The sequence below is a fragment of the Crassostrea angulata genome, chromosome 3 (assembly GCF_025612915.1).
Source record: "Crassostrea angulata isolate pt1a10 chromosome 3, ASM2561291v2, whole genome shotgun sequence".
NCBI lineage: Eukaryota > Metazoa > Mollusca > Bivalvia > Ostreida > Ostreidae > Magallana > Magallana angulata.
The window spans coordinates 43,435,680-43,463,230 of record NC_069113.1 but is presented as its reverse complement, the minus strand read 5'-3'; the positions used below and the strand labels follow the sequence as shown (position 1 = coordinate 43,463,230).

The window sequence follows — 27,551 nt, the reverse complement described above, 5'->3', positions numbered from 1 at the left end:
ATAAAACAGAAAGTTATTTTTTATTGCTGTTATCATTTCTTTAAATAAATGTGCTCATTCTCGGCTATAACTTATACATAACAAAACAAAAATAACGATACAGCCTCTAATTTCTAGAGCATAGTTTTTGTACATGTAATTCACTACTTGGAACCTATAGCATCAACTACATTTTGTAATATCAACTTTTTTTTTTATGAAAGTCCAAGTATTTAAAGTCAATCGTAAGTCAAAACATAAAACAAAGGGAGTTAGTTATTTTTCTGAAAGTCACATAAATTCGATTTTCTTTTCCGTCTTTAATGCGACACTGCTGTTGTCAACCAAAGAATCCTCTGATTTTAGCCGATGGTCCCTTATTTCGCATGATGCAGAGGGAGAAGCTGGTAGTTAAGGAGCTGGTCCACGCGGAGCTTGTGGGAGAGAAGGAATCCGTGTGGGTTTTGAACCACTAGCCTGTGGTTTCCAACCTATAGCGGGGTAAATAACTTATAACTTAATATTTCAAAAATTGTCTTAACATAGTAGTTTAAATGTAACAATAAGGTAAATATTTTGGACGCTGAGTAATTTGAAATTAAAGAATAACATGCTAAAAAATAAATATGTTCACACATCAATAAGAATATTATTTTACAGATAAAATATTTAAATGATCTGACTTGTGATCGAAAAATTTCTCTTTCCATCCATAATTTTCTTGAATTATTTGTCCACACGGAGTGTTTACCAAATCACTACCTCAAGCAACTCTCTGCTTTATCTGTAAAGGAAAAAATATGATGAATCGCAATAAAAGGTTTAGAATAACCAAATATGTATGATAAGCTATTATCTGCTAAGCTAAGCTGGCTGTACTTTCGTCTTGTGAGGTGGAATTTAAAAATAAATACCGTACAGATCTATTCGAAAAACATATCACTATTGATATTCAATTTGGCTATGTCATTGATTTATCTGATCGTTACAAAACCATGCATTAATATGCATAGGATGCGATAGTTAAAGGCATATATGCCGTTTTAAATGAACATTTCTAAAGAAAGAAATGTTTGCGTTTTTCCATTAAGCTACAAAAGTTAAAAACTTTCTGCAAATTATACAGTTTAAATCAAATGCATTTAAAAATAATATTGAATATAAATTCTGATTCATTTATTTACTGACAGGGTCGTTCAATAAACGCCCAACGCAAAACATTAATAAGTGGTGCGACAGGTTAATTTCAGAATACACACAATTGTCTAGAAAGTATATAACCACTTTTGTTTTAGTGTGTTCCACCTGACAGGTGAGATATTTACCTTCAAAAATTAAAATCCCATAGGAAAATTATAATCCCCATAGGAGAAATGATTTTCCTACAGGAAATATTGACAATCCCATAGGGTTTTCTAAAAATCCTTGAGGAATTATATTTCCTTTATGAGAGAATGGCTTTTCCTGTGGGAATTTGATTCAGACGGGCGGTTTTCCTACAGGAAACTAATATCTCATATCAAATTTTATCAAATCCGGTCGGAATTGAAATTCCTGTGTGAAGTTCTTGTATTCCAAAAGGAAATTTCAAATTTCCTGTAAGAATATTGTTTTTTCTATGGTAAAAATAATTTTCCTATAGGAAATTATTTGTGAAAGGTAAATATCTCACCTGACAGGTGAGTTACGATGATAAAAAAGGTGGTTGTAAATTCTTTAAGCAATGATCTATCGCGTGGCATATTTGAATATTTTGATATATGCAGCTTAGACGAGTGCAAAAATGCCACCTTGGCACTGACATAGTTATCCGGCCCATTGTTAATTGTTCATTTCAATTTTGCTGTCTTTATTTGTCCAGGTTTCATGTAGACATAGTATGTCAATATTATTTGATACCAAAAATTCACTAAATTCTTTATTTTCCATTTTTTGTGGTGTCAGACCTTGAATGTTCCATGACATAACTTTGATACTGTCTCCGGCGTGCCCCTAGTCATCACGAGTGACTCTATTATTTGTTCTCTGTTTTGTACATGTATGTGTTTTGTTTACCGGAGGTTTGTATTCCTTCCTGTCGATGATAAGTTTGTCATAACTCATAAACGCCGTTTATCCTCCCGTTTAGCTCGAGCCATTATGGGTACTGTTGCGCTATTCCGTATGCTGTGTCCTTTAGCTTGAAACTGCTTTTTTGCACCATATCTTGTTCCTTTTGGAATTGAAATATAGCAATTATTCATCTCTTTTTCCCCACTACTCTCTCCTGTTCAGTATGCGTTTTCAATTTTGACGTTTTAGACTTCTAATTTATCCGCACAAAATGACTTCCGTATCAATGCAATTCCCTGTTCTTCCTAGTGGGACTTCATTATTTCCAAATAGAATTAAACTATTCTTATTAGGTGACTTTGTACATATAACATTTCTTCGTAGAAATCCTTGCTCGAATTTTCAATTTCCTTCATTTCTGAATACACATCTGCGCTATTTTCATCCATTTCACGTTCTTCCATTTGTTTCGAAAGCACATTAAGACTTGATTCTAAGACCGCGACTGTTCCTAAAACTAACTTCACTTCCATGTCCAAAAAATTCAATTCTGTTTCAAAACTTGTAATTTGTGCTTTATTTTCTTGCAGTGTTTCTAATTTTTCATCCACCAGATTTAACTTTTCTAATTTTTCGTCTACTTCTTTTAATTTTTCAAGAATCTCCTCGATGAACTGAAACTATTAATACTGTTTGGCATACTTCTTTGGTCTGTTCTATTTATAGCACTGTTTACGGGAGATCTATTTAGATAAGGGATACCCAGCATTTGCATTACATTTGCCATATTGTATCCAACTGGTGATATCGGGTATTTGTTTCTAGGACTTGGATATTTATATAACATTTGTGGGCTCGGTCCATATGCAACAGCCTGTCCTGGTTCATGTATGGATTCAAATCTGTGCGACTCGCTTGACCGGTTCGCCGTTTTGTCAGCGCGTTGTTTTTTATATGTTCCCTTCAGTAAAGTCCAGGCAGCTTTTATTCCGTCTACGTTTCTTCTTCTATCTTGAATGCGGCATCTGCTTCAATCTTTCACACACTACATGTACTAATTTACGGCACTATATAGTCACTTATTTTTTATTCGAATATTTCCACCCATATAGAAAAAACACAACCTGTCCCACCTGTTGACCTTCACCTTATTGGACTTCTATTTTAGGAAACCTATCGTTTAACGTAATATTACAGGAGCATATCGTTTCGGACATGAAATATACCGTATCAAATGAGAGACGTCCTATACTGTTATGGCAGTTTATTGTATGGTATAATATATTCGTGTCAGAAGCATGATAGATAAAAGAAAACACCGTAATTGGTTTGAATGGAAAGAGTAAGGGAATCATGTAAGTACTTTTTAACACCCATAGAGACAAGAATTTATTTTATTTCAACAATTTTAAATAAATTCAGTATTATAATTTTTACATATAGATATATCACAAAATTGTTGACAGTATCAACCTTAAACATGTTATCATTTAAGACTAAATGATATACCAATATTTTTTTGAAATTTGCTAAAAATGTGACATATTTCTTGAAAATTGGATAGAAAGACTCCGAAATTTAGACTCATATCTAAGCAATATCGGTATTGTTTTATAAGCATAATTTACACTCGTAGCAAGGCCGAAGACGGTAGAGATTTTTTGGTGCATTAATAATGTTAGATACAGAACAAAACTTGAAAGGAGATTTTGGTTCTTCGATATTGTTGTTGAAAATATTATAAGTTAGTAACGGGGAAAAAACTACTAACTTTGATTCGAAATGATGAATTCGAAATGAAAACAACCCCCATGAAAAACCGAACGACCCCTTCCCCCCAAAACCTCGTATCTAAAACAATTATATGCCAATACAAGATTTTATGTGAAAATATATGTAACGTCCTCACAGGCTATATTTAATCAGATAGAAAACTCTTTCGTCATTTAAGACATTTATTTAAACCGTTAGTGGCGTCACATACAATACAGGGGTTACAACTCAACATGGGAAAATAGGTGATGCTATAGAGTTATTTCTCTTTGAAAAGTTAACTGTATGATCACAATCACTAAAATAGCAGTATTTTTGCGTCAAATTAAATTGTTTCAAGAATAATTTCTCATATGATATTTTTTGGATGATTTGACGGCGTTGCGCATTCCTTCACAGGGGGCGGTGGTACAGGTGTTTTTTTCTTCGCTTGTCGTGGTGATGCTGGTGATGTCTTTTGTTTTTCCGGTGCTACCGACGAACTTGTTGAACTATGAATCTTATCTATACAAAATGAAATTTGATAAAATAATTTGTTATTAACTCTTATACAGTGTTATAAAATTAAGTTTTAAGTTTTACTATTGGCGACCTAAATTTGAAAATGGCCAGATAAATTCAAAGTAGGTCGCCAATAAGCCAACTGGTCCAAAAGTCTACTTTGGGTCCTAAACTTTCAATGATATCTAAGTGGAAACAAAGACATCGTTTCGTATAATTTTGCAGTCATTGGTTTTAACAAAATTGCGTTAGTAGTTAAAAAACTTAATACTAGTATAAAGTCATTCAAACACAATTCTCATATGATTACTAAGAATCTTACAATGCGTACAAAAACATAAAAATAATTAATTCTATTGTTTTTTACCATCTACATGTACACTATCCTAGTTGTAAACAAATCACTAGCTACGATGATACATGTGGGTATAATTTTTGTAAACGCATATTTGGATAGATTTGTTCTCTTCCATTTTTTGGGGAGGTCAAAACAATTACAAGATTATCATTATTTTAAAAAAATGTAAAATCATAAAACTTTTATAAAGCAAACATATTTGATACTATTCACTTCGTACAGTTATGTTGTAAATGTTGAATTTACTGGGTGAGTGTAAATACAAAATTTACAACATGACAGTACCCACTTTGTGCTTAGAATTATCTACTTATCTTAAATTTATACAAGTACACTTTTATTCCCTATATTAATGATTTTTTTTTCATTGCTAATTTAAACACAAAGACATTTTGTCAAGATTGGTGTATTTGTTCGTGTGATATCAATAAAATGTAATGATTTTTAAAATTTGTATTGATTGTTCAGAAAGAATCATATTATCAAACATATTTGGTGGTAAAATGCAACATACTGTCCATGATTTTCCAATCCAAAATAATCTTCAACTTCTTGCAAAAGAATTTCTGCAGTTCTATAAAGTGGAAAACCCCACGAGTCGTATTGTTATTTTCGTTTTGAAATCTATTAAAATATACTTCGGAATTGATTCCGTTGTTGGCATTTGCGATTGCAAAACTAGGTCAGGGTTTTAAAAAACCAAAATGTTCTTTCCCAACTGTAGAATACAGCTATATGCAAGAGTATTTAGGTTCAATCTAAATATAACAGCATTTTAAATCTGTTATTAAATGAAATAATTTCTTGAGTGACCATTTTCATTACCATCTACAAGAGACTTGTTATTAGTTGTTTTACAGTAATTGTTTTGGTCGCGTTGAAAATCATTAATACCGACAAAAACAGTTTTTGTCATAAAATTGTCCTAAATTCTGAATTGCTTTCATTTGTGTTTTGTTTTTTTTACATTGTAACACACGCAGAAATTCAGGGTTCAAGTGATTTTATAAAAGCAGACATAAGTACAGGACAAACTGTAGATTTTTCTGCAGTCCCAACTTTTTAATGCCGACAACTTTCTTTGCTCTCGCTCGTTTACAGGAATATTAAAACTTTTTAGGATTTAATTTCTCTTTCAAAAATAGTGTCGAAAGCCTGGTAAAACATTAATTACTATTTTTCAGTTTGTGATCTGATTGTACAAGGTGAGTGGTTTTGAATCAGTGAATGGACTTTGTTTACGTTTAAGTTAAGTACAAGTACTGTCAAGAGACTGTGATTCTGTCAGGCTTTTTGTGAAAAAAGTGTACAATCCATTATTAATGGTCAAAAGCACATAATTAAATTACCTGTACTCAATGTTAGATAACAGCTTCTGAAATATGACGCAAATGAACACATTACCAAACACTATGTTCACAAGGACATTTATAATTAAACAAAGCTAAACTCAAACATTTTATTTAATCTCTCAAAATAGTTTTATAAATTTGTATCTATGTACCAAAAGCATTTAATGTCTTTGATGTTTATTTGTGTTGTGTGAATACACAATAAATGCATTTTATAATTAACTATAAATGACTTTTAGAAGGAAATTCCTTCAGAGTCGCACGCGTTACTAAAAAGAAATTCGATGTTTTCTTGACCCCGATTTCAGAATCAAAGTAAATGATAATGAATTGTTAGTGAACGCGACCAAAAAAGCTCTCTGTAGGTGTACTGGAAACAATGGATTCTCGCAACATAAACGTCCGAAAATGTGCTGTTTTATTTTTATCCGACTGTTCAACCATTGAGATGCCAGTTTGCATATCTGTGTCGTCTTTGACCTTTGAAGACTTCAAAGATGAGTGGCGAATTTTTAGGAGCACACCCGTTGTGAAAATAACAATTCCTGCTAAAGCTCCTCCAATAGCTGCTCCAAGAATCGTCAAGTTTAACACAGTCTAAAAGTACGCAATTAAAAAATGATTACATATTCATGCTTCTTTTTATCTAATGCAAATTCAATTTAGTCATTTTTTATGATGAAAGGCAATTTTATTAGGAAGAAACTACCTCCTTTTTGTCAATAGGCTCAGACGAATCGGTGATGACGTTATTAGATGAATCATCACGGAAAAGTTGTAACCTACACTGAGCAATGAAACCATCATTATCAGTTGCAGTGAGTACTATCGACCGAGTACAACAGTCCCCTCTGTAACAGAATTAACAAACAGAAATTATAAATTATGCTTTCTCATTTTTTCATGAATTTAATGCTTAAATGCAAAAGAATATAACATACTTAAGTGTAACTTCCAGAGGACCGTATAAACTCCAAAGTGGACCATGTGTCAAATTCACAGAAGAACTTGACACATCTAAACTCGCAATTCTTATTCCAGAGAAATTTACTTGAGCACTTCCTTGCCAGAGAACGTCATAACAGTTGCTGCCATTACCCCTCTGATTTTGACAAATATCGCCCAATGATGTCAGGTTGCAAGTAGGTCGAATAGCGGATGACACCTTTAATATAAATATTTTAATTTTAGAAAAATACGTATTTCCGCAAATTTGGATATAAAAATGACTTTGCAGGAAAAAAATGGATGTAGATTTACTGTAAGCTTTTTGGATAACTTTTGGAGTACAATATGTGACTCCTCGTCTTTGAGTGATGCTGTTACAGTTCTGAAACACAATAGAGTACATTACAGTGATTGAGTTAGTGATTCCTTATCTTATCCTGCATCAATAGTTGTGATCATGATCTGCAAAAATTTAGGTATATTTACACGATTGTTGATGGCTGAGTTCCCAGGATGAACACTTGTTTATTTTCGGACTCTCCTGGTGAAATATGGAAGTGTATAGATCGATTATCAACGATATAACCTTTGTCGTCGGAAACATCCAGAGTCAAAGATCTATTATTTCCTCCGTGGTTTGTAATGTTGTATTCAAGTTGTTCAAAGTTTGAAAGTGACAGATCACCTGTAATATGAAAATGAAGTAAAAAGTCGTCATTCTTGAATTCACCAAAGCAGGGAATAAATTTATGTTTGCTCCCCTAAGACAAGCACTCATTTCAAACTTTTTGATTTTTGATGGTTTCATTTAGTAAGAAATAACCTCTTAAACCAGCGATCAGGAATTAACAAAGGACTAGTAATTTAAAGTGTTTTCTCAATTATATTTAACTAAACTCAGATTTTGTTGGTTTTCAATACATAAATCAAGTGTTTATCAAGTCATTAATACAAGGGATCGGTTTTCATAATAACAATTTTCAAGGAAGACGACCTTTCAGGAAGTAGTAGCGAATAAAAAAGGAATCTGTTTGATAATGATTAATTTTCTGTCACTTAATCTTAAAAATGTACTGAAAATGAGATTAACATGTTTATTGCAATGCGCGCAAACGCTAACGTATTAACACATGTTGGAATCCATTATTTCAGTATTTATTTTTTTTATCGACGATGATAAACAAATACTGTTTTTCAATAAATCCTCAGCTATGCAATGAGTTTATTCATTTATTATATTATTCTGACAGTTACAACCACTTGTTTGTATTAATGTTAGAAATTTTAATATATTCCAATGAATACATTCCAGTTGAATATAAGTTGTCGTGGCCGAGTGGTTAAGGCGATGGACTAGAAATCCATTGGGGTCTCCCCGCGCAGGTTCGAATCCTGCCGACAACGTAATTTATTTTGGAGGAAGTGTAAAAGTGCTCCATCAAAATCATTAGATACATATTTCTACAGTCTAATACCCAATCGCAAATATTTTGCAACAAATCTGAAAAGGTCCTGAATTTTTTTTAATCTGTTGCTATTTAAGCAAAATTGAAATAAACCGTTCAAAAAAATAAATGTTCAGGAAAAATTACTTTCCTTAAATATTCTGATAATTAATCTGTCAGTCAGAATAAGCTACTTAGAAGTTTTTGCCTTATTTAGGCAACCCCTCTCCAAGAAAAATATAACAATTCAACTTTGGTAGAATTAGCCTGTTTGCAATGTACAACCTGCAGTTGCATGCCACTCCTAGTAGTGCAATCAACTTTACGGTGGAATCATTTAAAAATCAACTTCCCGAAAGTGTTTAATACATTCCCTTTAATCTACAAAGCCGATGTTAAGTAGTCCCTCTATAAAAAATCATAATATTTTTAAAAAGTTTTTATTTTACATAGACCCTACATAACACCGCGTTTACCATGAATCTCGTCCATATTAGACAAATGGGTACAAATTAACCTAAAAATACAGTTAAAAATACCACAGAACGACGACCTATCGCAATGGAGATAGGCAATCATTTGAAACAGTGCACCAGATGACATGTTAAATGGTATATACCAAAGAATGAAATTTACCAATAAAAGGCTTCATTTTAAGTGTAACATCAACTGGATTAATTGTATGTTTACAAGTACGAATAAATTGTTGACTTGTTGAGTCTTGTCCGTGTATTTGAACTCCAGCTATCTGAAATAAAAATCCCTATATTATTCCTCTTTCCGTTATCAAAAACTTGTAATTCTCAGAAAAGTATTGTATAAATTTGATTTCTTGATTTGAAATAACCTGTTTAAATATTTTGGTTTTTGCAAAATACTGCAAGTTCGGGGTAACACTTAGAAGATTTGCTACAGTTGTAGTAACGGCATTTCCTTTCTCATCCACGAGCACAATAGAAGATATTGAAAAATTCGCTGGTAGATTCTCAAGAAGAACAACAATGACGTATTCCTTGCCTACAAATAATGTGCTTATTATCAGTTATGAAATTTCACACCTGATGAAATAGGTAGATTTACACGTGTGTGCAATTACATGTAGCAGAACTCACCGGATACTGGATTGCCATTTAGAGGGTAAAAGAAGCCTTCAGATGAAATCTCTCGTAAAGATGAGGAAATATCAAAGGAACTATTGGCTGTTATGTTAATTGTCAATGGATTGCTTACAATATTTTCCAGAGTCCATAGGCCCTTTGAAGGAGACTTTATAAAAAACATCTTTATGTAAGAAGCATTCCGACAGTATGATAATTATAGCATAACAGTAGCATCAATTTAAAAGTTTGAACAAATACATGTTCTCGTATTAAATCATCTATGAACAAACCTCAATTAAAAATATGGTTAGGTTGTCCGAATATTGTAAGGTTACATCCCGCGACCCTGAGTCAACCAGCAAACCTAATAGTAATATGTTTGAAAATGTTAGGTAAACGAACCTGACCTGAAATTGTTTCATACAGTAATATTTTAAAGATATCAAAATAACAGGTTAAGAAATGTCCTATCAAGTGCTTGTATAAAAGCAAGTTTTATCTAATATTCGCAAAATATGGTTAATGTTGTTGAAAATGCAATGCTAATAATAGATAATGTAGCTACGCATTGGTGGTGTATAAGTATAATCCATACCGTTTGGATTTCTTAAATGAATTTCACTGGAGTTCGATGTGCCATTAATTTCAATTCGCAAAGAATCTACCGAATTGTCCACCTCAATATATGTAAGTTGATCTGTGTGTGTATATCTCCATTTGATGATAGAGATGGACGATGGAAGGTTATTCTATTTGATAAAAAAGTAGTGTTCGTAAACAATTTGAAAGCTTTTGATTTTCAAAATAACACTTTATAAAGAAGGTAGTGCTAATTTTTTAACAAGTGTCTTTTCTTTCTTCATCCCCCGGAAGGATCTTATTTATATTTGTTAATAATCAGAAAATTATTAATTGATACGTGATTTTGATATTATTACATTAAAATTCATTAATTATCAGAAAGCCATATATAAAATTTAATAAATTAAATACTTTAGTATTATCATTTTATGATAAACATGTATCGCACTGTTACACTCTTTCAAAGATAATCTTCATATTGTTTTCATATTTTTTTTTTATTAAAAAACCAACATACTACCTGACTTATTGCTTGAGATGAATTGCTTTGGATGAATAATAATTCACTCTGAAATACAGTAAAAGTCATGATTTAACTTCGTTTCGTAGATCGAAACACTCAAACTACGAACTCACAGTGATAGTTTCAGGATGTGAATAAAGATACTATAATTGAATCATTAAGGTAGAGTTAATGAACTTGAATGACAAAAAAGACTACACAATTTCATTTTTCAACTCTTTTATTCAACTTAACCAAATCAATTTTTAATTAACAATTTTAAATATTTGTCTAATACATGTTATATTAATTGTGATATTTGCAGAGATCAATTATTGTATTTTTTGTAAAATAAATAACTGTTCTGTATTACTAGTAATTTCATTTTTAATATTATCACAGTAATGAATGAAATACATTAAAATAATGCATCTGAAATTTAAACTTTATTTTAAACTACGTAATAATAACATAATCCAACGTACTTATTTTCGAAAGGAGATAAAAAAAACAAGATTACCATTAAGTCTTCTTGGACCTTATCTGCAAGTTCAGCAGATGTTGAAAATCTTTCCACGTCCCCACCCGTGGCTTGAGCTATGCTATCGTAGACGCTTGACTGACGTTTGTATCTATCTATTTGACATAATACTAATATTTGAAATCATATCCAAAGTTTATTTGCGAACCTTTATCTTGAATGTTGTCAAAATATATTTGAACTTTTAAAATAAAGGGATGACATACCTGTGTCACGTTTACGACGTGTTCCGCATTCAGGCCTCAGACGGAATTTCGGCGTAATACTTTTTCTCTGTAGAATCTCGATGACTTCCGTCTCTCTTGATTCATCTTTAGCAGGTGCGTCCGTATAAATGTATATGGTTGAGTTGTGATTCGAGAATGTTGCACCTAGCGACAAAAATCGAGTGAACTATGAGTGAACTATACAAAAGTACGCAGAATGTCTGCAGGGCATAGATAAGATACTTAATTTACGAATAATTTTGTGGCCATAAATAAATATTTTATAAATATTGCACATTTTCGGTTAAATATAAGGTGTAAACTTTCTATATAGGATAAAATTCAATTTAATCACTTATTAATCTAATTACTTCTATATTTATCTATTTGTTACATTAAAAGTTTAAAATTTATCAATTTAAACTTAACTATAACAGTTATAATTCATGATATTTTTGATTTTATATTTTGGATTAATTCTAATATTCAATTAGGATTTTCCTCATGTATGAGTAAATTTTATTTTATTTTAGTTTAATAATATCTACTATTTCGCACAATTTCCTTTAAGTATTTTTTGGAAATTCTCTTTGTTAGCTAATTCATTCGCACATCTTTTGTAAACTTAGGATGACATTCCCAGCTGTTAGATACTAAGAAAAACATTCTTATTTCGGTTTCTTTGGAGGTAAATTCCTTTGCGCTTTTGGCTTGACACTTCGAAATTCCACATAGATAAACCTATTTATTTCATTTCGGCCTCATATAAAAACTTATTTACTTTGTTTCGACTTCGAGTTAATCCTGTCTTTGTTACAGGCCTTCTCCGCGGAAATACGAGTAATTGTTATAACACCTTCTTTGGCTCAGCTAATAGTGTCAAGCATCAAAGAAATTTTGCCGAAATTGGGCGTAAACCTTTTTAAAACAAGTTACCTGATTGGTCAAAACTAAAGTCCGTAGATTGACCGCAATGGTAAGTGACTTTTACAAAGTCACTTTCCATCTTGCGGCAATCAAATAAAGACAGTTATAATTTAATTAACGGATTTTATTTTGATTCATTCAGGTAAGCTTGAAATTACTGTTTTATTCTTTTTATTATTTAAGCTGAATTTTATTTAAGGTTTTTATTACTTATTTTTAAATTAAGGATATCTTTGAAATAGTTTTTAATACCTTAATCCAATTAATTAGATAGTTTTTAAATTTGTTTCATGACTTCAATGTTAAATTGTTATTCGCTAAAATTTACCTGCCTTAAAGCTGAACACCGCTCGTAAATAGGCACTGTCCGCCATATTTCTCTTTAATCACTGCTGTCTCTACAACCCTTATATAAGGGACAGACCTCTAAACAGTTCAAAGTACTTCGCTGTAGAGGTCTCACCTGTGTGGACGTACATTTTGCCTCGCCGTGTTACTCGGTCGCGATGAAATTATCAAATTTTACGCACCTTTTTGAAGCCAGGAGAATACTAACATCAAATAAATTGGTCAATGCATTATTTACGAACAGAAAATGAACATAAGATAAGAAAAAATGTATAAAATCTAAAGACCACGAAAGGAATACTACATGTCGGCCACGAGGTTCAGGTGTGCAATCGGGTGTAACGAAATCGAAGGGTTTATATACCAGGTATCTGTGTGACGGTGCCTATTTACGAGCGGTGTTCAGCTTTAATTAAATAACTTTGTAATCTTTTTAATCTACACTTTAAATTATGCTTATTGCGTATTAATTTCTACTTTAAGATTTATTCCCTTTAAGATTTAACTTTTCGGCCATTTAAACTTTACCGCGCCTTACTAGATATAACTCTTCTGCGCGAGGAGATAAATAAGTTAGAGTAAACAAAAACGAAAATAGAAACTTTTTCCGCTAAATTTACAAAACAATTTAAGTCTTTATTTTATTACATTTTTCGATATTTTATTATTAATCAACAATGTTCAGACTTACGAATCATGTTTTAGGTAAGCGCTATGCTCGATATTGTTTTGATTTCTTTTTATGTCTATTGTTTATCTGTTTTAATTGTGTTTCGGAACTTTTGTTATCTCTTTGATTTTATAACATGCATTTATAGTTTGTGTATTTCATTCATTCTCTTTATAACACTTTCCATCTTGCGGCAATCAAATAAAGACAGTTATAATTTAATTTACGGATTTTATTTTGATTCATTCAGGTGCTGTGGAAGCAAGTTTCTTGCATTTAGACACAGGTTGATCCTTGAGCTAATTTCCCCAAACAATTAGTCACGACGGTGAAAAACAGTGTGTGACATATTCATTCACCAAATTTGGTAGTGAAAGCTCCATTTTTAAATACCTAATTATAATTTCACTATATGGTGCGAGATTTTTTGTTGTAAACAGGATATATATATCTGTCATCCTATAAATGGGAGTTAACGCACATACGCCGATCCACCATAAACATAAATTCAGTAAAAATACACAAAAAATCATCACTGTTTCTCCTTTCACTTCATTGCCTAAGTTATTCGATTATACCAACTGTTAGTTTGTATCGTTTTTTCAGAACGTTACATTTAGAAGCATATTGTAAGGACAAAGTTTTGGTTTCGAGCACTGCAAACATGGGCAAACTAGTTCAATAAAACTTTATTTAATATAAACTATACTGAGGTCTTATTCCTGAAATTGTTGTTACCTGTTATTAGTCCAGAGGTTAGTACTTTGAAACGTCTTAAAATATAGAGAGGTAAACTTTGGTTGATTTATGTTACCTGCAATTAATCCGGAGAGGCTGTACTCAGGGCAGTCACCACCACCGGATACTGTCAGGCCGTTTATCCAACTTATCATCTCATCTGCGTCGTTTGTTACTCGTATTTTTTCAAGATCGACTAAATTGATGGAAATTATTTTTTGAAATATTGCGTTTTACCATGGTTCTACTGGATTATATCTAATATGTTGTTTGTGTAAATTTGGACCTCCTTTTTCAAATCGTGGCTCCTTATTGACCAAAAAAGTTATAGCGGGTATATAAAATGTAAATTACATTCACAATTTTGAACATTTTAAAACAAACAAACCTGGGTCACTGAATGTTACGAGGATATATTTTTCAGGTATGCGCTCCGATTGTCTAATTTGGTCTACAAATGATGCCGCCCCTTGTATTACACCGGCTATGTTGTCACTCATCGATCCCGTTACATCTATCACAAACGTAATCGAATAGTCCTTTACTTCCTTGTTTTCCTTTTTAGATTTTATCTGAAATACCTCTTTTGTTAGATAAATTCCAAGGTGACTGAAGAGACCATCGTCTGAAAATAACCAATTTAAAAATGCCTCAAATCAATATATGTGTTGGACATTTACGCGTAATAATGAGTAGGCTCATCTTTTGTAAAATGTAAACCTTCTATAAGATAATGTGATTTCATTCTTAAAAAATTTGAAATTATTTTAGATTTTTATTATCCTTTTTTTTTTTTTTTTTTTTTTACAATTAACCCTTCATTTTTGAGTCAGACGCTTTGTATCACGTATTCTCTTTTGGGTAATTTACTGATTAAGCATATATATATAACCAAGCCAGTCGGTAGTCCATTTTTCTTGTTTTACCCCAGACTAAATCGCTGTTTAATGTCACTTGTAGTTAAAAAGAAATAGTACAATTATACAAAGTAAATTTTGATTTAAAATAATTTAAAGCTTATAACATTTATAAGTAAGGACATTGAACAGTTGAGATTACTTTTTTATGCAATCAAACAAACGACATTGATTAAAGTTATGATCAATATTAAGTTAGTAAAAATATGTGCATACTTCTATTTTTTCTAATTTGTCTATAATGAACACTCTTATTTTCTTGTATGTTAACAACATTTAGAGCACAATTTCTTACTTTCATCAGAAAGAAAGTAGACTGTAGCCAGTTTAGCAGCTTCGAAAGCCTCATAATGGAGATGAAAATGAGGAGCATGCGCTGAGGATGACCTTCCTTTATATATTCCGCCAGTTGCTGATTTTAATCTGCTGGTGTCGTCTTGGGAGCCGTGGCTACATTTGCCTATGCCCTGATTATTGCTGGGAGGCTTGGATACATCTTGTTCAGACTTGTATCCACTGGTTAAATAAGTGGTTCTAGTGTTGTTCTTACAAAGACCACTTTGTAAACTAAACAGAAAGTAAGGAATCAAAGTACCAACCAAATAAACATATCGAAAGAAACAATGTAATCATGTGTCTAGAATTATCAAAATTTGCATTATTCTGTTTTTATGGATTGTAAAACCTATATTATATTTCACTCCAATGATATTCCTTCATAATTATAAATGCTACGCTTAGCGTTGCGCTAGTGTACCGCTTAGAGTTTCCTTTGTGTTATTTTGATGTATGTGGTAATTGTGTTTATATCATTTAACATAGTATGGCATTCCGATGACTTATCAGTTAAAGGGAAATTTAACACCTCAATTCTGTGGCATTCATTCAAAATATAAAAGTTGAAATATATAATTTCTCTTTTCAGTGTATGTTTTCTTGTTAGACTGCGTAGCAAAGATGTTATAACAATAGCTTTAATTATGATTTTAAAAAAGTTGATATTTTATTTATATTCTTTACCTTGATAAGTATTTAAAAATTGAATTTTATGGACAATTATTATGAATGTTATAATGTCTAAACTAACTAAACAATTATAAGATGATAAAGGATTATTTCCATTAAGAAATATATATTCAAAACCACGCTTTATTACACGTTTTGATTACATGCTACTGTTTTAAAACAAACTGATGCGCTGTTAGTCATTCATTGAGTCGAAGGTTCTGTATGCAATCAATACCTTGAATTATGTAAACACACAATTGCCTGTGCTTGAGATAAGGAAAAAGCAGTGTTCTTAACAGGTATGATACCAACAACATGGGTGTGGAATTTTTTAAAGTTCTATGAGTCACGAATCGAAACTAATTGATTATTTGGGTTTTTTTAAAGGTTTAACCGAGTCATAAATTTTAAACTTCTTTTATTTGATGTACGTACAGTAGTAATATGATTCAAGAAAATGTGCATTAAATAATCATTTGAATTGAAGTCTTCGGATATCAGGATTGTTAAATTTCGGTCTCATGAATGTCTAAACTCTAAAAATTATCAGTCACCTATTTCGGCTTTACAAACACAAATCACTCTTGATTTATCTGATACTGCCACTCCAATAATATGCACTTCATGTATCTTATTTGATAAAGGATAAAAACATAATGAATATTTTATATTTAAATACGAACCTTGCCAAGTCTGTCGGACAATCAGAGCATGGTTCATCGGAAATATTACTGATAGAAACCGAAAGAGCTGCAGAGATACCTAAAGTGAAATAAAAACCCAGTTGCAGAAAAACCTAAATTATGAGAAAGTATATTGGATTACAGTGTTGTAATTAGCTACAGTAAAAATAACCTATATATCATTTAATGTATGTAGTAAATAAACCCATCAATCTGTTCGTTATTTCTTATTTTCAAAACTATGAATCAGAAATAATAAACGGTGAAAATATGAAAAATGTGTTATACATGTAGCTTAGGCAAAACAAATAAGATCGAAATTCGACTGCATTCAAGAATTTATCTCTTGTGTTGGAAGACTATTTAGTAAAAGGTCAAAAGTTTGCAGTAATGAATTTTTGTGGCAAATTTGAATAATCATGATCATACTTTTTTTCAAATCCATCTACTATATCTATATTACAAATCAACAGTTTTCGCTATCATTGACGACTAAACAGACAAACATTAAAGGGTGCAAAAAGATTGAGGAACACTCTCCCCGTTTTAAAAAAAATATCTTTTAAAAACACTTTAGTACTTATAATAGTTATACGAAAGCAGATCAACATACAAATCTTGAAAACCATGAAAAACCATATTGGTACATTTAATGTAACTGACTTTTCGCTTATTTTAAACATACCGAACTCTTTAATGATAGTGTCTCCGTGTAGTTCTACCCAGTTAGTGTTGCTGTAGAATTGCTGAAGGGTGTACAGGCACTGTCCTACCCTTTCTCTAAGAATATCGATATCTGGCCTGGACTGTGCCAAGTCAATCAAACTCCTCCGTAAAGATCGTATATAATTGTGAGCTGAACAAATGTGTGTATATATATATATATATATATATATATATATATATATATATATATATATATATATATATATATATATATATATATATATATATATATATATATATATATATATCAAATTATAATCAAAATAACGGTAGAAATTTAAATTCTTAAACCTTTAAAGAAGGGGATCTATTTTCAAAACCAAATGCACACATTTAACTTTCAAACTGATTCTTGATTCAAACAATGCTATATATATTTATTTTGGTATTTACTTTCGGTGTTACCCTCTTCCTTTAGTTTTGGAACAAAGACACAGTAAACACCTAGTTAAAAGTATTGTTTAATCATGTTATTAATATTAAAGTAATATGGAATAGTTGCTATTTGTGTTCGACTTCTTGTATTTTTATAATTGCTGCTTTAAATGCAAAATTGACCATGGCATCTCAATATAATGGAGAGATTGGCATGCGCGCTATTTATTTAACGATTGAACATATTTTACTTCCGTCTTGATTAGAAACAAATAAACCCAGATCGAGATACAATTTGGTTTAAGAGCTTTAAACAGTTTTCATACTTGGAATGAAAAAAAAATCACAAAAGACCCATTTCTTTGTCTAGGGACACGATTGAAGATTGCAACTGATTTTTAATTGAGAAGGAAAAAATGCTCAGCATTACAGTTACAAAGAAACTCATGTGACTGAAATAGATTTATTCATAATCAACCGTTCTGTTTATAATTATACTGGTATAAATAAACTACACAGACTTCGGGTTTACCTGTAAGTATTTGTTCACCGTTGACATGGTAATGAGCGACACTGACCAACTCCCTCTGAATTATATTCTGGTAATCCGTTATTTTGTGTATGTTTTGATGAAAGATGGTAAGAGAGTCTCGGTCTAAAATAATATTTATATTTAAAATTGATATGCTGTGAAGATAACTATTCACCATAAAAGTTGTTCGACAAAAGAAAACATTTACTTTCGTATTGTAGATATACTTACAAAACAAACATTTCTAAACTCTGATATGTGCATTCGATCATAACCTTAAAATATTATGTTTTGTTCACAAATCAAGGTAAAAATTTTACGGAAAGGATTAAAAATAGGTATGGATTTATAAAAAAAAAAGCCATTACAATATATTCATAGTTAAATTGTTCTGTTTGGAATGTTTGTTTTCTGTTTTCGTGTATTTCATGATTTTTGTTTTGAATTAAGACATATTTTTTATAACATGAATGATAGAAAATCATATATGCTTACCTCTTCCAAAAAAATCACCTAATACCTCGCTCACAAGTTTGCCAGTCCCATTGACAAAATTATTCCTCAACAGAAATTGATGCGTTGAAAGAAAAATTGCATAAAAGTTGATGTCGGCATGGGACTTTGTTGAAGATTCCTGATAAATAGTTTGTGGAGGGAAAGCAGACACTGAGGAGCGATCAACAAGTGAAACTAAAAACATCAAGTACCCAATTAAAAATTTCAGGTGCTTCATGACGACTAAACTCACCTACTGATTAAACGATTACTTGTGTTTATATTTAAAGCATTTTTACCCGGAAGTCTCGTATTTTCTCTGAAAAAAATCAATGCCATTTAAATGCATAACTTTACATACATGCATTCTATTTTTTTCTTTTAAATAATTATTTCTAACGCTGCAAGGTTATTAACTGAAAAGAATTCGAAAGACAGCATACAATTGTCTATATAGTGTTAAAAACAACTTCAAACTGTAAGTTCGCAAATAGATGCTATCGTTGAACAAGAGACGAGTAAAAGTGAAATAAGAAATTTCCTTGGTTTCTGGACCTTGAGCAATGTATTTCTATTGTTAAATAAATTTTAAGTGTCCATGACTCGTTGATAGTAAAGACGAGATATTTTTGGTTATATTGCAAAAGCCCGGAAGGCTAATTCGAGATTTGAAATTAATCAATGCAATTATAAATATGATTGTATAAACTGTATATTTGTGACATCAAACTTTTCTTAATAAAGATTATTCGTTCATACCGTTACCCTCTACTAAATGTTCAACAAATCTCCAGTAGACCCCTTCACGATGACTGCGGTACTGCTCTCTTGCAGGGCAAAATGCTATATTTTGCCGAAATTTCAGTAGGTAGATAATTAAACGACGTAAATGAAACAATTGACGTTACTTCATATTTCACCAAACTACGTCATTCTGCCCTGCAAAAGAGCTGTACCGCAGTTACCGTGAAGGGGTTAGTTCTCCGGGTAAAAAAATAATGTGTCAAAGAAGAAATCTTAGTTTTTCGCTCTTATATAAATTTGTTTTCAAAATTTGTCAAAAAGTGTCAGAAACAACTAGTTGGAACATACTATAGAGTTTTTTTTAAGTGTGTATATTTTTTTTCGAAAATTAGAGTGGAGCTAATTTTCTGTGTGAAGACATCTAGTTATGGAAAGCCGCCCAAGAAAGTCTGTAAATGGGTATTTCTCAAACTGAAGACAAAACGCAACAGCAATCTAATAAAAATTGCGTCAAGGCACATCCAAAACGAATAGCAAATACAGAAACACACACAAACTAGCTCCTAACTAACCAGGGGTTCTATGGTCATATTTTCACAATTTACATCCCTCTTATCATGGAGTTGCTTTAAAGCAAAAATGGTAACAATTTGCCTTGTAATTTTCAAGAAGCTAAAATGTAAAATTATCACCAAACAACGCAGAGCGCAGAACACCGGACGAAGACAAATGACATTAGGTGACCTAAAACTTGTATAACAATTGGTGTTGTAGTTCTGAAGAAGGGAGATAAAACTGTTAACGGACGTCGATCGACCACGTCAAAGAATCAAGTGACCTAAACACAAGGCTTAAGCTTTGTTTTCAAAACAAGGAATTTGAATATTTTGGTTCTTACTAATAAATAGACAAATGACAATAAGTTTTATATTAGAAATGCCAGTGAAGACATTTTAGAATAGAAATATCAAATTGACCTCAGGTTCCATTAAAAGTATGACGTGTTACAAAGTAAACATGTTGTTGATTTGTCGTCAATGACGAGTATCTATTGTTTTGTTACCATATGGCGCTTCTTCGGTTAGATCTTGTTTACAAATGTCCATAAAACAGGAAGCTATTTTTTTGTCGTCATCGATTTTTTTTAATGAATGTGCTAATAATGTTGCCTTCTCAGCTAAAACTTATAAATAACAAAACAATAACGAGACAGTCTCTAATTTCTAGAGCGTATTTATTGTACATGTATTTCATTACTTGGAGCCTATAGCATCATCTACATTTTATTATATCATTTTTTTAATGAAAGTCCAAGTATTTGAGAACAATCGTTAAATCAAATCTAGAAAACATAAAACAAAGAGAGGTAGTTATTTTTCTGATAGTCACATAAATTCAATTTTCTTTTCCGTCTTTATTGCGACTTTGCTGTTGTCAACGAAAAAATCCTCTGATTTTAGCCGATGGTCCCTTATATTCGCATGATCCAGAGGGAGGATCTGGTGGTTTAGGGGCTGGTCCACGCGGAGCTTGTGGGAGAGAAGGAATCCGTGGGGGTTTTGAACCACTAGCCTACCGAGGTGAATAACCTATAACTTAATATTTCAAAAATTGTCTTAAAATAGTTGGTTAAATGTAACAATAAGGTAAATATTTTGGACGCTAAGTAATTTAATATTAAAGATTAATGTGCAACAAAATAAATATGTTCACTCATCGATAAGAATATTATTTTACCAATAAAACATTTAAATGATCTGACTTGTGATTTGTGATCGAAAAATTCCTCTCACCATCCATTATTTTCTTGAATTATTTGTCCACACGAAGTGTTTACCTAATCACTACCTCGAGCAGCTGTCTGCTTTATTTGTAAAGGAAAAAAGGTCATGAATCGCTATAAAAGGTTTGGAATAACCAACTATGCATGATAAGCTATATGCACTGGCTCTACTTTCGTTTTGTGAGGTGGAATTTAAAAATAAATACCTTACAGATCTATTCGAAAAACACATCACTATTGATATTGGCTATGTCATTGATTAGTCTGATCGTTTCAAAACCATGCATTAATATGCATAGGATGCGATAGTTAAAGGTATATATGCCGTTTTAAACGAAAATTTTTAAAGAAAGAAATGTTTGCGTTTTTCCATTAAGCTTAAAACTTTCTGCAAATTATACAGTTTAAATCAAGTGCATTTAAACGTACTGAATATAAATTCTAATTCATTTATTTTCTGACCGGGGCGGTCAATAAATGCCCAACTTCGAAAAGTTTATAAGTGGTGCGACAGGTTAATTTTAGAACATACACAATTATCTAGAAAGTATATAACCACTTTTGTTTTTAGTGTGTTTCACCTGACAGGTGAGATATTTACCTTTAAAAATTAAAATCCCATAGGAAAATTATAATACCCTTAGGAGAAATGATTATCCTACAGGAAATATTGACAATTCCATAGGATTTTCTAAAAATCCTAGAAGAATTATATTTCCTTTCGGAGAATTGTTTTTCCTGTGGAAAGGACTATGTGCGGTATGATCAAATATCTGCCCCCGATTTCAACCAATTTTTAAATAGTATCGTATAAAAATAAAATCTTTACAAATCATTGTATAGAGGATGCCTATAACTTTAATAATGATTTTAGTCATCATTGCTCATTCGCTGTGTATCTATGACGTCATCTAAATGGCCCAAATCTCGCAAATTTGCAAACAAATGAAAATATTCTTATTTTTGCTATATATTTTGCATTCGGAAGTATAGAGCGCAGGTCGTCTGCTCAAGTGCGATTTTAACATATGTTTTTCTTCAGATAGTTATACACATTATACTAAAATATGGTACTTGAGCAAGCCTGCGCTCGATGTTTCCCAGTCAAAAAACCATCGGAAAACACCCATATTTTGCTACAAAACCTCAATTTATCAAAATAATGCAATCTTCATGACGTCTTATCTACATTATGACGTCACTGTGGTGATAACCTTTTACACCTTTATTTCCAATATGATTTTAACTATATTTCACCTTATTTTTAAAGCTCTTTCTAAAACTATGATTTTGGGGGCAAAAAATGCATAAAACCGCACTTAGTCCTTTGATTCAGACAGGCGGTTTTCTTATAAGAAACTAATATCTCATATCAAATTTTATCAAATCCTGGCGAAATTGAAATTCCTGTGTGAATTTCTTGTATTCCAATAAGAAATTTCAAATTTTCTGTAGGAATATTGTTTTTCCTAAGGTAAAAATAATTTTCCTATAGGAAATTATTTGTGAAAGGTAAATATCTCATCTGACAGGTGAGTTACGATGATAACAAAGGTGGTTGTAAACTCTTTAAGCAATGATCTATCGTGTGGCATATTTCAATTTTTCGATATATTTACATGTAGCTAAGACGGATGCAAAAATGCCACCTTGGCACTGACATAGTTATCCGACATCAATTTGCTGTCATTATTTGTCCAGGTTTTTGTAGACATAGTATGTCAATATTATTTGATACCAAAAATTCACTAAATTCCTTATTTTCTATTTTGGTGGTGTCAGACCTTGAATGTTGCATGACATAATTTTGATACTGTCCCCGGCGTACCCCTAGTTATCACGTGTGACTCTATTATTTGGCCTCTGCTTTGTATGTGATTTGTTTACCGGAGGTTTGTGTTCCTCCCCAACGATGATAAGTTTGTCATACCTCATAAACGCCGTTTTATCCTTCCGTTTAGCTCGAGCCATTACGGGTACTGTTGCGCTATTCCGTATGCTCTGTCCTTTAGCTTGAAACTGCTTTTGTGCACCATATCTTTTTCCTTTTGGGATTGAAATATAGCAATTATTCATCTCTTTTTTCCCCACTGCTCTTTCCTGTTCTGTTTGCGTTTTCAATTTTGACGTTTTAGACTTCTAAGTTATCCGCACAAAATGACAACCGTATCAATGCATTCCCCTGTTCTTCCTAGTGGGACTTCATTATTTCCAAATAGAATTAAATTATTTTTCAATAGGTGACTTTGTACATAAAACATTTCTTCGTAAAAATCCTTCATTTCTGAATACACATCTACGCAATTTTCACCCATTTCACGTTCTTAACACTTGATTCTAAGACCGCGACTATTCCTTTAACTAACTTCATTTCCATGAAAAAATCAATTTTGTTTCAAAACTGTAATTTTTGCTTTTATTTCTTGCAGTGTTTCTAATTTTTCATCCACAAGTTTTAACTTTTCTAATTTTTCGCAGACTTCTTTTTTCAAGGATATCCTCGATGACCTGGGACTATTAATACTGTTTGGCCTACTTCTTTGGTCGCTTCTATTTATAGCACTGTTTATTGGGGATCTATTTAGGTAAAGGATACCCAGCACTTGCATTACATTTGCCATATTGTATCCAACTGGTGATATCGGGTATTTGTTTCTAGGACTTGGATATTTATATTACAATTGTGGGCTCGGTTCATATGCAACAGCCTGTCCCGGTTTATGTATGGATTCAAATCTGAGCGACTCGCTTGACCGGTTCGCCATTTTGTCAGCGCGTTGTTTTTTTTATTTATGTTCCCTTCAATAAAGTCCAGGACGCTTTTATTCCGTCTACGTTTCTTCTTCTCTCTTGAATGCGGCATTTGCTTCAATCTTTCACACACTACATGTACTAATTTACGGCACTATATAGTCCTTTATATTGTTTTATTCGAATATTTCCACCCATATAGAAAAAAACCACAACCTGTCCCACCTGTTGACCTTCACCTTATTGGACTTATTTTATGAAACCTATCGTTTAACGTAATATAACAGGAGCATATCGTTTCGGACATGAAATATACCGAATCAAATGAGAGACGTACTATACTATTTTGGCAATTTATTGTATGGTATCATAATATAATCGTGTCAGAAGCATGATAGATAAATGAAAACACTGTAATTGTTTGGAATGGAAAGAGTAAGGGAATCATGTAAGTACTTTTTAACACCCATAGAAACAAGAATTGATTTTATTTCATCAATTTTAAATAAATTCAGTATTATAATCTTTACATATAGATATATCACAAAATTGTTGACAATATCAACCTTAAACATGTTATCATTTAAGACTAAATGATATACCAATATTTGTTTTAAATTTGCTAAAAATTTGACATATTTCTTAAAAATTGGATGGAAAGACTCCGAAATTTAGACTCATATCTAAGCAATATCATTATTGTCTTGTAAGCATAATTTACACTCGTAGCAAGGCCGTAGACGGGAGAGATTTTTTGGTGCCTTAATAATGTTAGATATAGAACAAAACTTGAAAGGGGATTTTGGTTCTTCGATATTGTTGTTTAAAATATTATTTTAAGTTAGTAACGGAGAAAAAACTACTAACTTTGAATCGAAATGATGAATTCGAAATGAAAACAACCCCCATGAAAAACCGAACGACCCCTTCCCCCCAAAACCTCGTATCTAAAACAATTATATGCCAATACAAGATTTTATGTGAAAATATGTGTAACGTCCTCACAGGCTATATAGTATCAGATAGAAAACTCTTTCGTCATTTAAGACATTTATTTAAAGTGTAAGTGGCGTCACATACAATACAGGGGTTACAACTCAACATGGGAAAATAGGTGATGCTATAGAGTTATTTCTCTTTGAAAAGTAAACTGTATGATCACAATCACTAAAATAGCGGGATTTTTTGCGTCAAATTAAATTGTTTCAAGAATAATTTCTCATATGCTATTTTTTGGATGATTTGACGGCGTTGCACATTCCTTCACAGGGGGCGGTGGTGCAGGTGTTTTTTTCTTAGCTTGTCGTGGTGATGCTGGTGATGTCTTTTGTTTTTCCGGTGCTACCGACGAACTTGTTGAACTATGAATCTTATCTACACAAATTGAAATTTGATAAAATAATTTGTTATTAACTCTTATACAGTGTTATAAAATTAAGTTTTAAGTTTTACTATTGGCGACCTAAATTTGAAAATGGCCAGATAAATTCAAAGTAGGTCGCCAATAAGCCAACTGGTCCAAAAGTCTACTTTGGGTCCTAAACTTTTAATGATATCTAAGTGGAAACAAAGACATCGTTTCGTATAATTTTGCAGTCATTGGTTTTAACAAAATTGCGTTAGTAGTTAAACAACTTACTACAAGTGTAAAGTCATTCAAACGCAATTCTTATATGATTACTAAGAATCCTACAATGCGTACAAAAACATAAAAATAATTAATTCTATTGATTTTTACCATCTACATGTTAACTATCCTAGTTGTAAACAAATCACTAGCTACAATGATACATGTGGGTATAATTTTTGTTAACGCATATTTGGATAGATTTGCTCTCTTCCCATTTTTTGGGGAGGTCAATACAATTACAAGATTATCATTATTTTAAAAAAAAATGTAAAATCATAGAGATCTTTTATAAAGCAAACATATTTGATACTATTCACTTCGTACAGTCATGTTGTAAATGTTGAATTTACTGGTTGGTGTAAATACAAAATTTACAACATGACAGTACCCACTTTGTGCTTAGAATTATTTACTTATTTTAAATTTATACACGTACATTTTTATTCCCTATATTAATGATTTTTTTTTTCATTGCTAATTTAAACACAAAGACATTTTGTCAGGATATGTGTACTTGTTCGTGTGATATCAATAAAATGTAATGAATTTTTAATTTTTATTTTGTATTGATTGTTCAGAAAGAATCATATTATCAAACATATTTGGTGGTAAAATGCAACATACCGTCCATGATTTTCCAATCCAAAATAATCTTCAACTTCTTGCAAAAGAATTTCTGCAGTTGTATAAAGTGGAAAACCCCACGAGTCGTATTGTTATTTTCGTTTTGAAATCTATTAAAATATACTTCGGAATTAATTCCGTTGTTGGCAGTTGCGATTGTAAAACTAAGTCAGGGGTTAAAAAACCAAAATGTTCTTCCCCAACTGTAAAATACAGATATATGCAAGTATTAAGGTTCAATCTAAATATAACAGCATTTTAAATCTGTTATTAAATGAAAAAATTCTTAAGTGACCATTTTCATTACCATCTACACGGAGACTTGCTATAAGTTGTTTTATAGTATTTTTTTGTTCTCGTTGAAAATCAAGAATTACGAGAAAAACAATTTTTGTCATAAAAATGTCCCCAACTCTGAATTGCATTCATTTGTGTCGTGTGTTTTTTAAATAGTTACACACGCAGAAATTCAGAGGTTTATGTGATTTTATAAAGGCAAACATAAGTACAGGACAAACTGCAGATTTTTCTGCAGTCCCAACCTTTTTTATGCCGACAAATTTCTTTGATCGTGATCGTTTACAGCGAAGAGTATGAAACATTTTTAAGATTTAATTTCTCTTTCAAAAAAGTGTCGAAAACTAGGTAAAACATTAAATACTATTTTTTAGTTTGTGATCTGATTGTACGAGGAGTGGTTTTGAATCAGTGGATGAATTCTGTTTACGTATAACTTAAGTACAAACACTGTCAGGAGACTGTGATTCGGTCAGGCTTTTTGTAAAAAAACAAGAGGCCCCTGGGAAACAAATCGCTCACCTGAACAATAGTCCTTGTATCATTTTATTTCGAAAGGGTTTATTATGAAGTGCACTCTGAATAAATATTGTAAAACTCATATATTTCAAGATTTTGCCATATATTAAACAATACATAAAAAGAAGAAACAATTTTATCTTTGGCATGTTTTTATTCATAGTTATTTTACACATCAAATGAGACTGAATTTTAAGCTCTAAAATGCCCATTTGCAGTAAAAGAAAATCCCATTGCACTGAAAAAATTGAAAAATATTCGTTAAATAATGAAAATATGATATTGGCATCTGTTTTGTATTTCAACCATTAAAAGCTTCTTTATCGATTCATCAAATAAAAATATTGCAGGTGTAATGAGGACATTAGGCATGTTAGATTTTGCATTCTCATCGATCATCTATCTTATAGACTAAACTCAAAAAACATGGAAATTCTATATATAG

The 27,551-nt window shown here is 31.6% G+C and overlaps 1 protein-coding gene and 1 non-coding gene across 3 annotated transcripts; one reads left to right on the top strand and one right to left on the bottom strand.

The window, feature by feature from the left end:
• Window positions 1-3,657: 3,657 nt before the first annotated feature.
• On the bottom strand, window positions 3,658-19,020 carry LOC128176214 (von Willebrand factor A domain-containing protein 7-like). Of its 2 annotated transcripts, none has more exons than XM_052842370.1 (21): window positions 18,759-19,020; window positions 18,264-18,386; window positions 17,316-17,486; window positions 16,631-16,709; window positions 15,235-15,506; window positions 14,411-14,647; window positions 14,099-14,218; window positions 11,340-11,504; window positions 11,113-11,228; window positions 10,611-10,658; window positions 10,104-10,257; window positions 9,799-9,872; window positions 9,521-9,674; window positions 9,256-9,425; window positions 9,045-9,156; window positions 7,450-7,648; window positions 7,276-7,345; window positions 6,957-7,180; window positions 6,725-6,866; window positions 6,013-6,612; window positions 3,658-4,308 (listed from the first exon to the last, which is right to left on the bottom strand). In XM_052842370.1, exons 1-20 carry the CDS (start codon window positions 18,994-18,996, stop codon window positions 6,349-6,351), a joined length of 3,132 nt encoding a protein of 1,043 aa, XP_052698330.1. In that variant the 5' UTR covers window positions 18,997-19,020; the 3' UTR covers window positions 3,658-4,308; window positions 6,013-6,348. The 2 variants fall into 2 exon arrangements, with proteins under 2 accessions (XP_052698330.1, XP_052698331.1); XM_052842371.1 differs by having other exon boundaries at window positions 9,521-9,662.
• On the top strand, window positions 8,286-8,367 carry Trnas-aga (transfer RNA serine (anticodon AGA)). Its single transcript has one exon. It is a non-coding gene; the product is annotated as a tRNA-Ser (tRNA).
• Window positions 19,021-27,551: the final 8,531 nt, after the last annotated feature.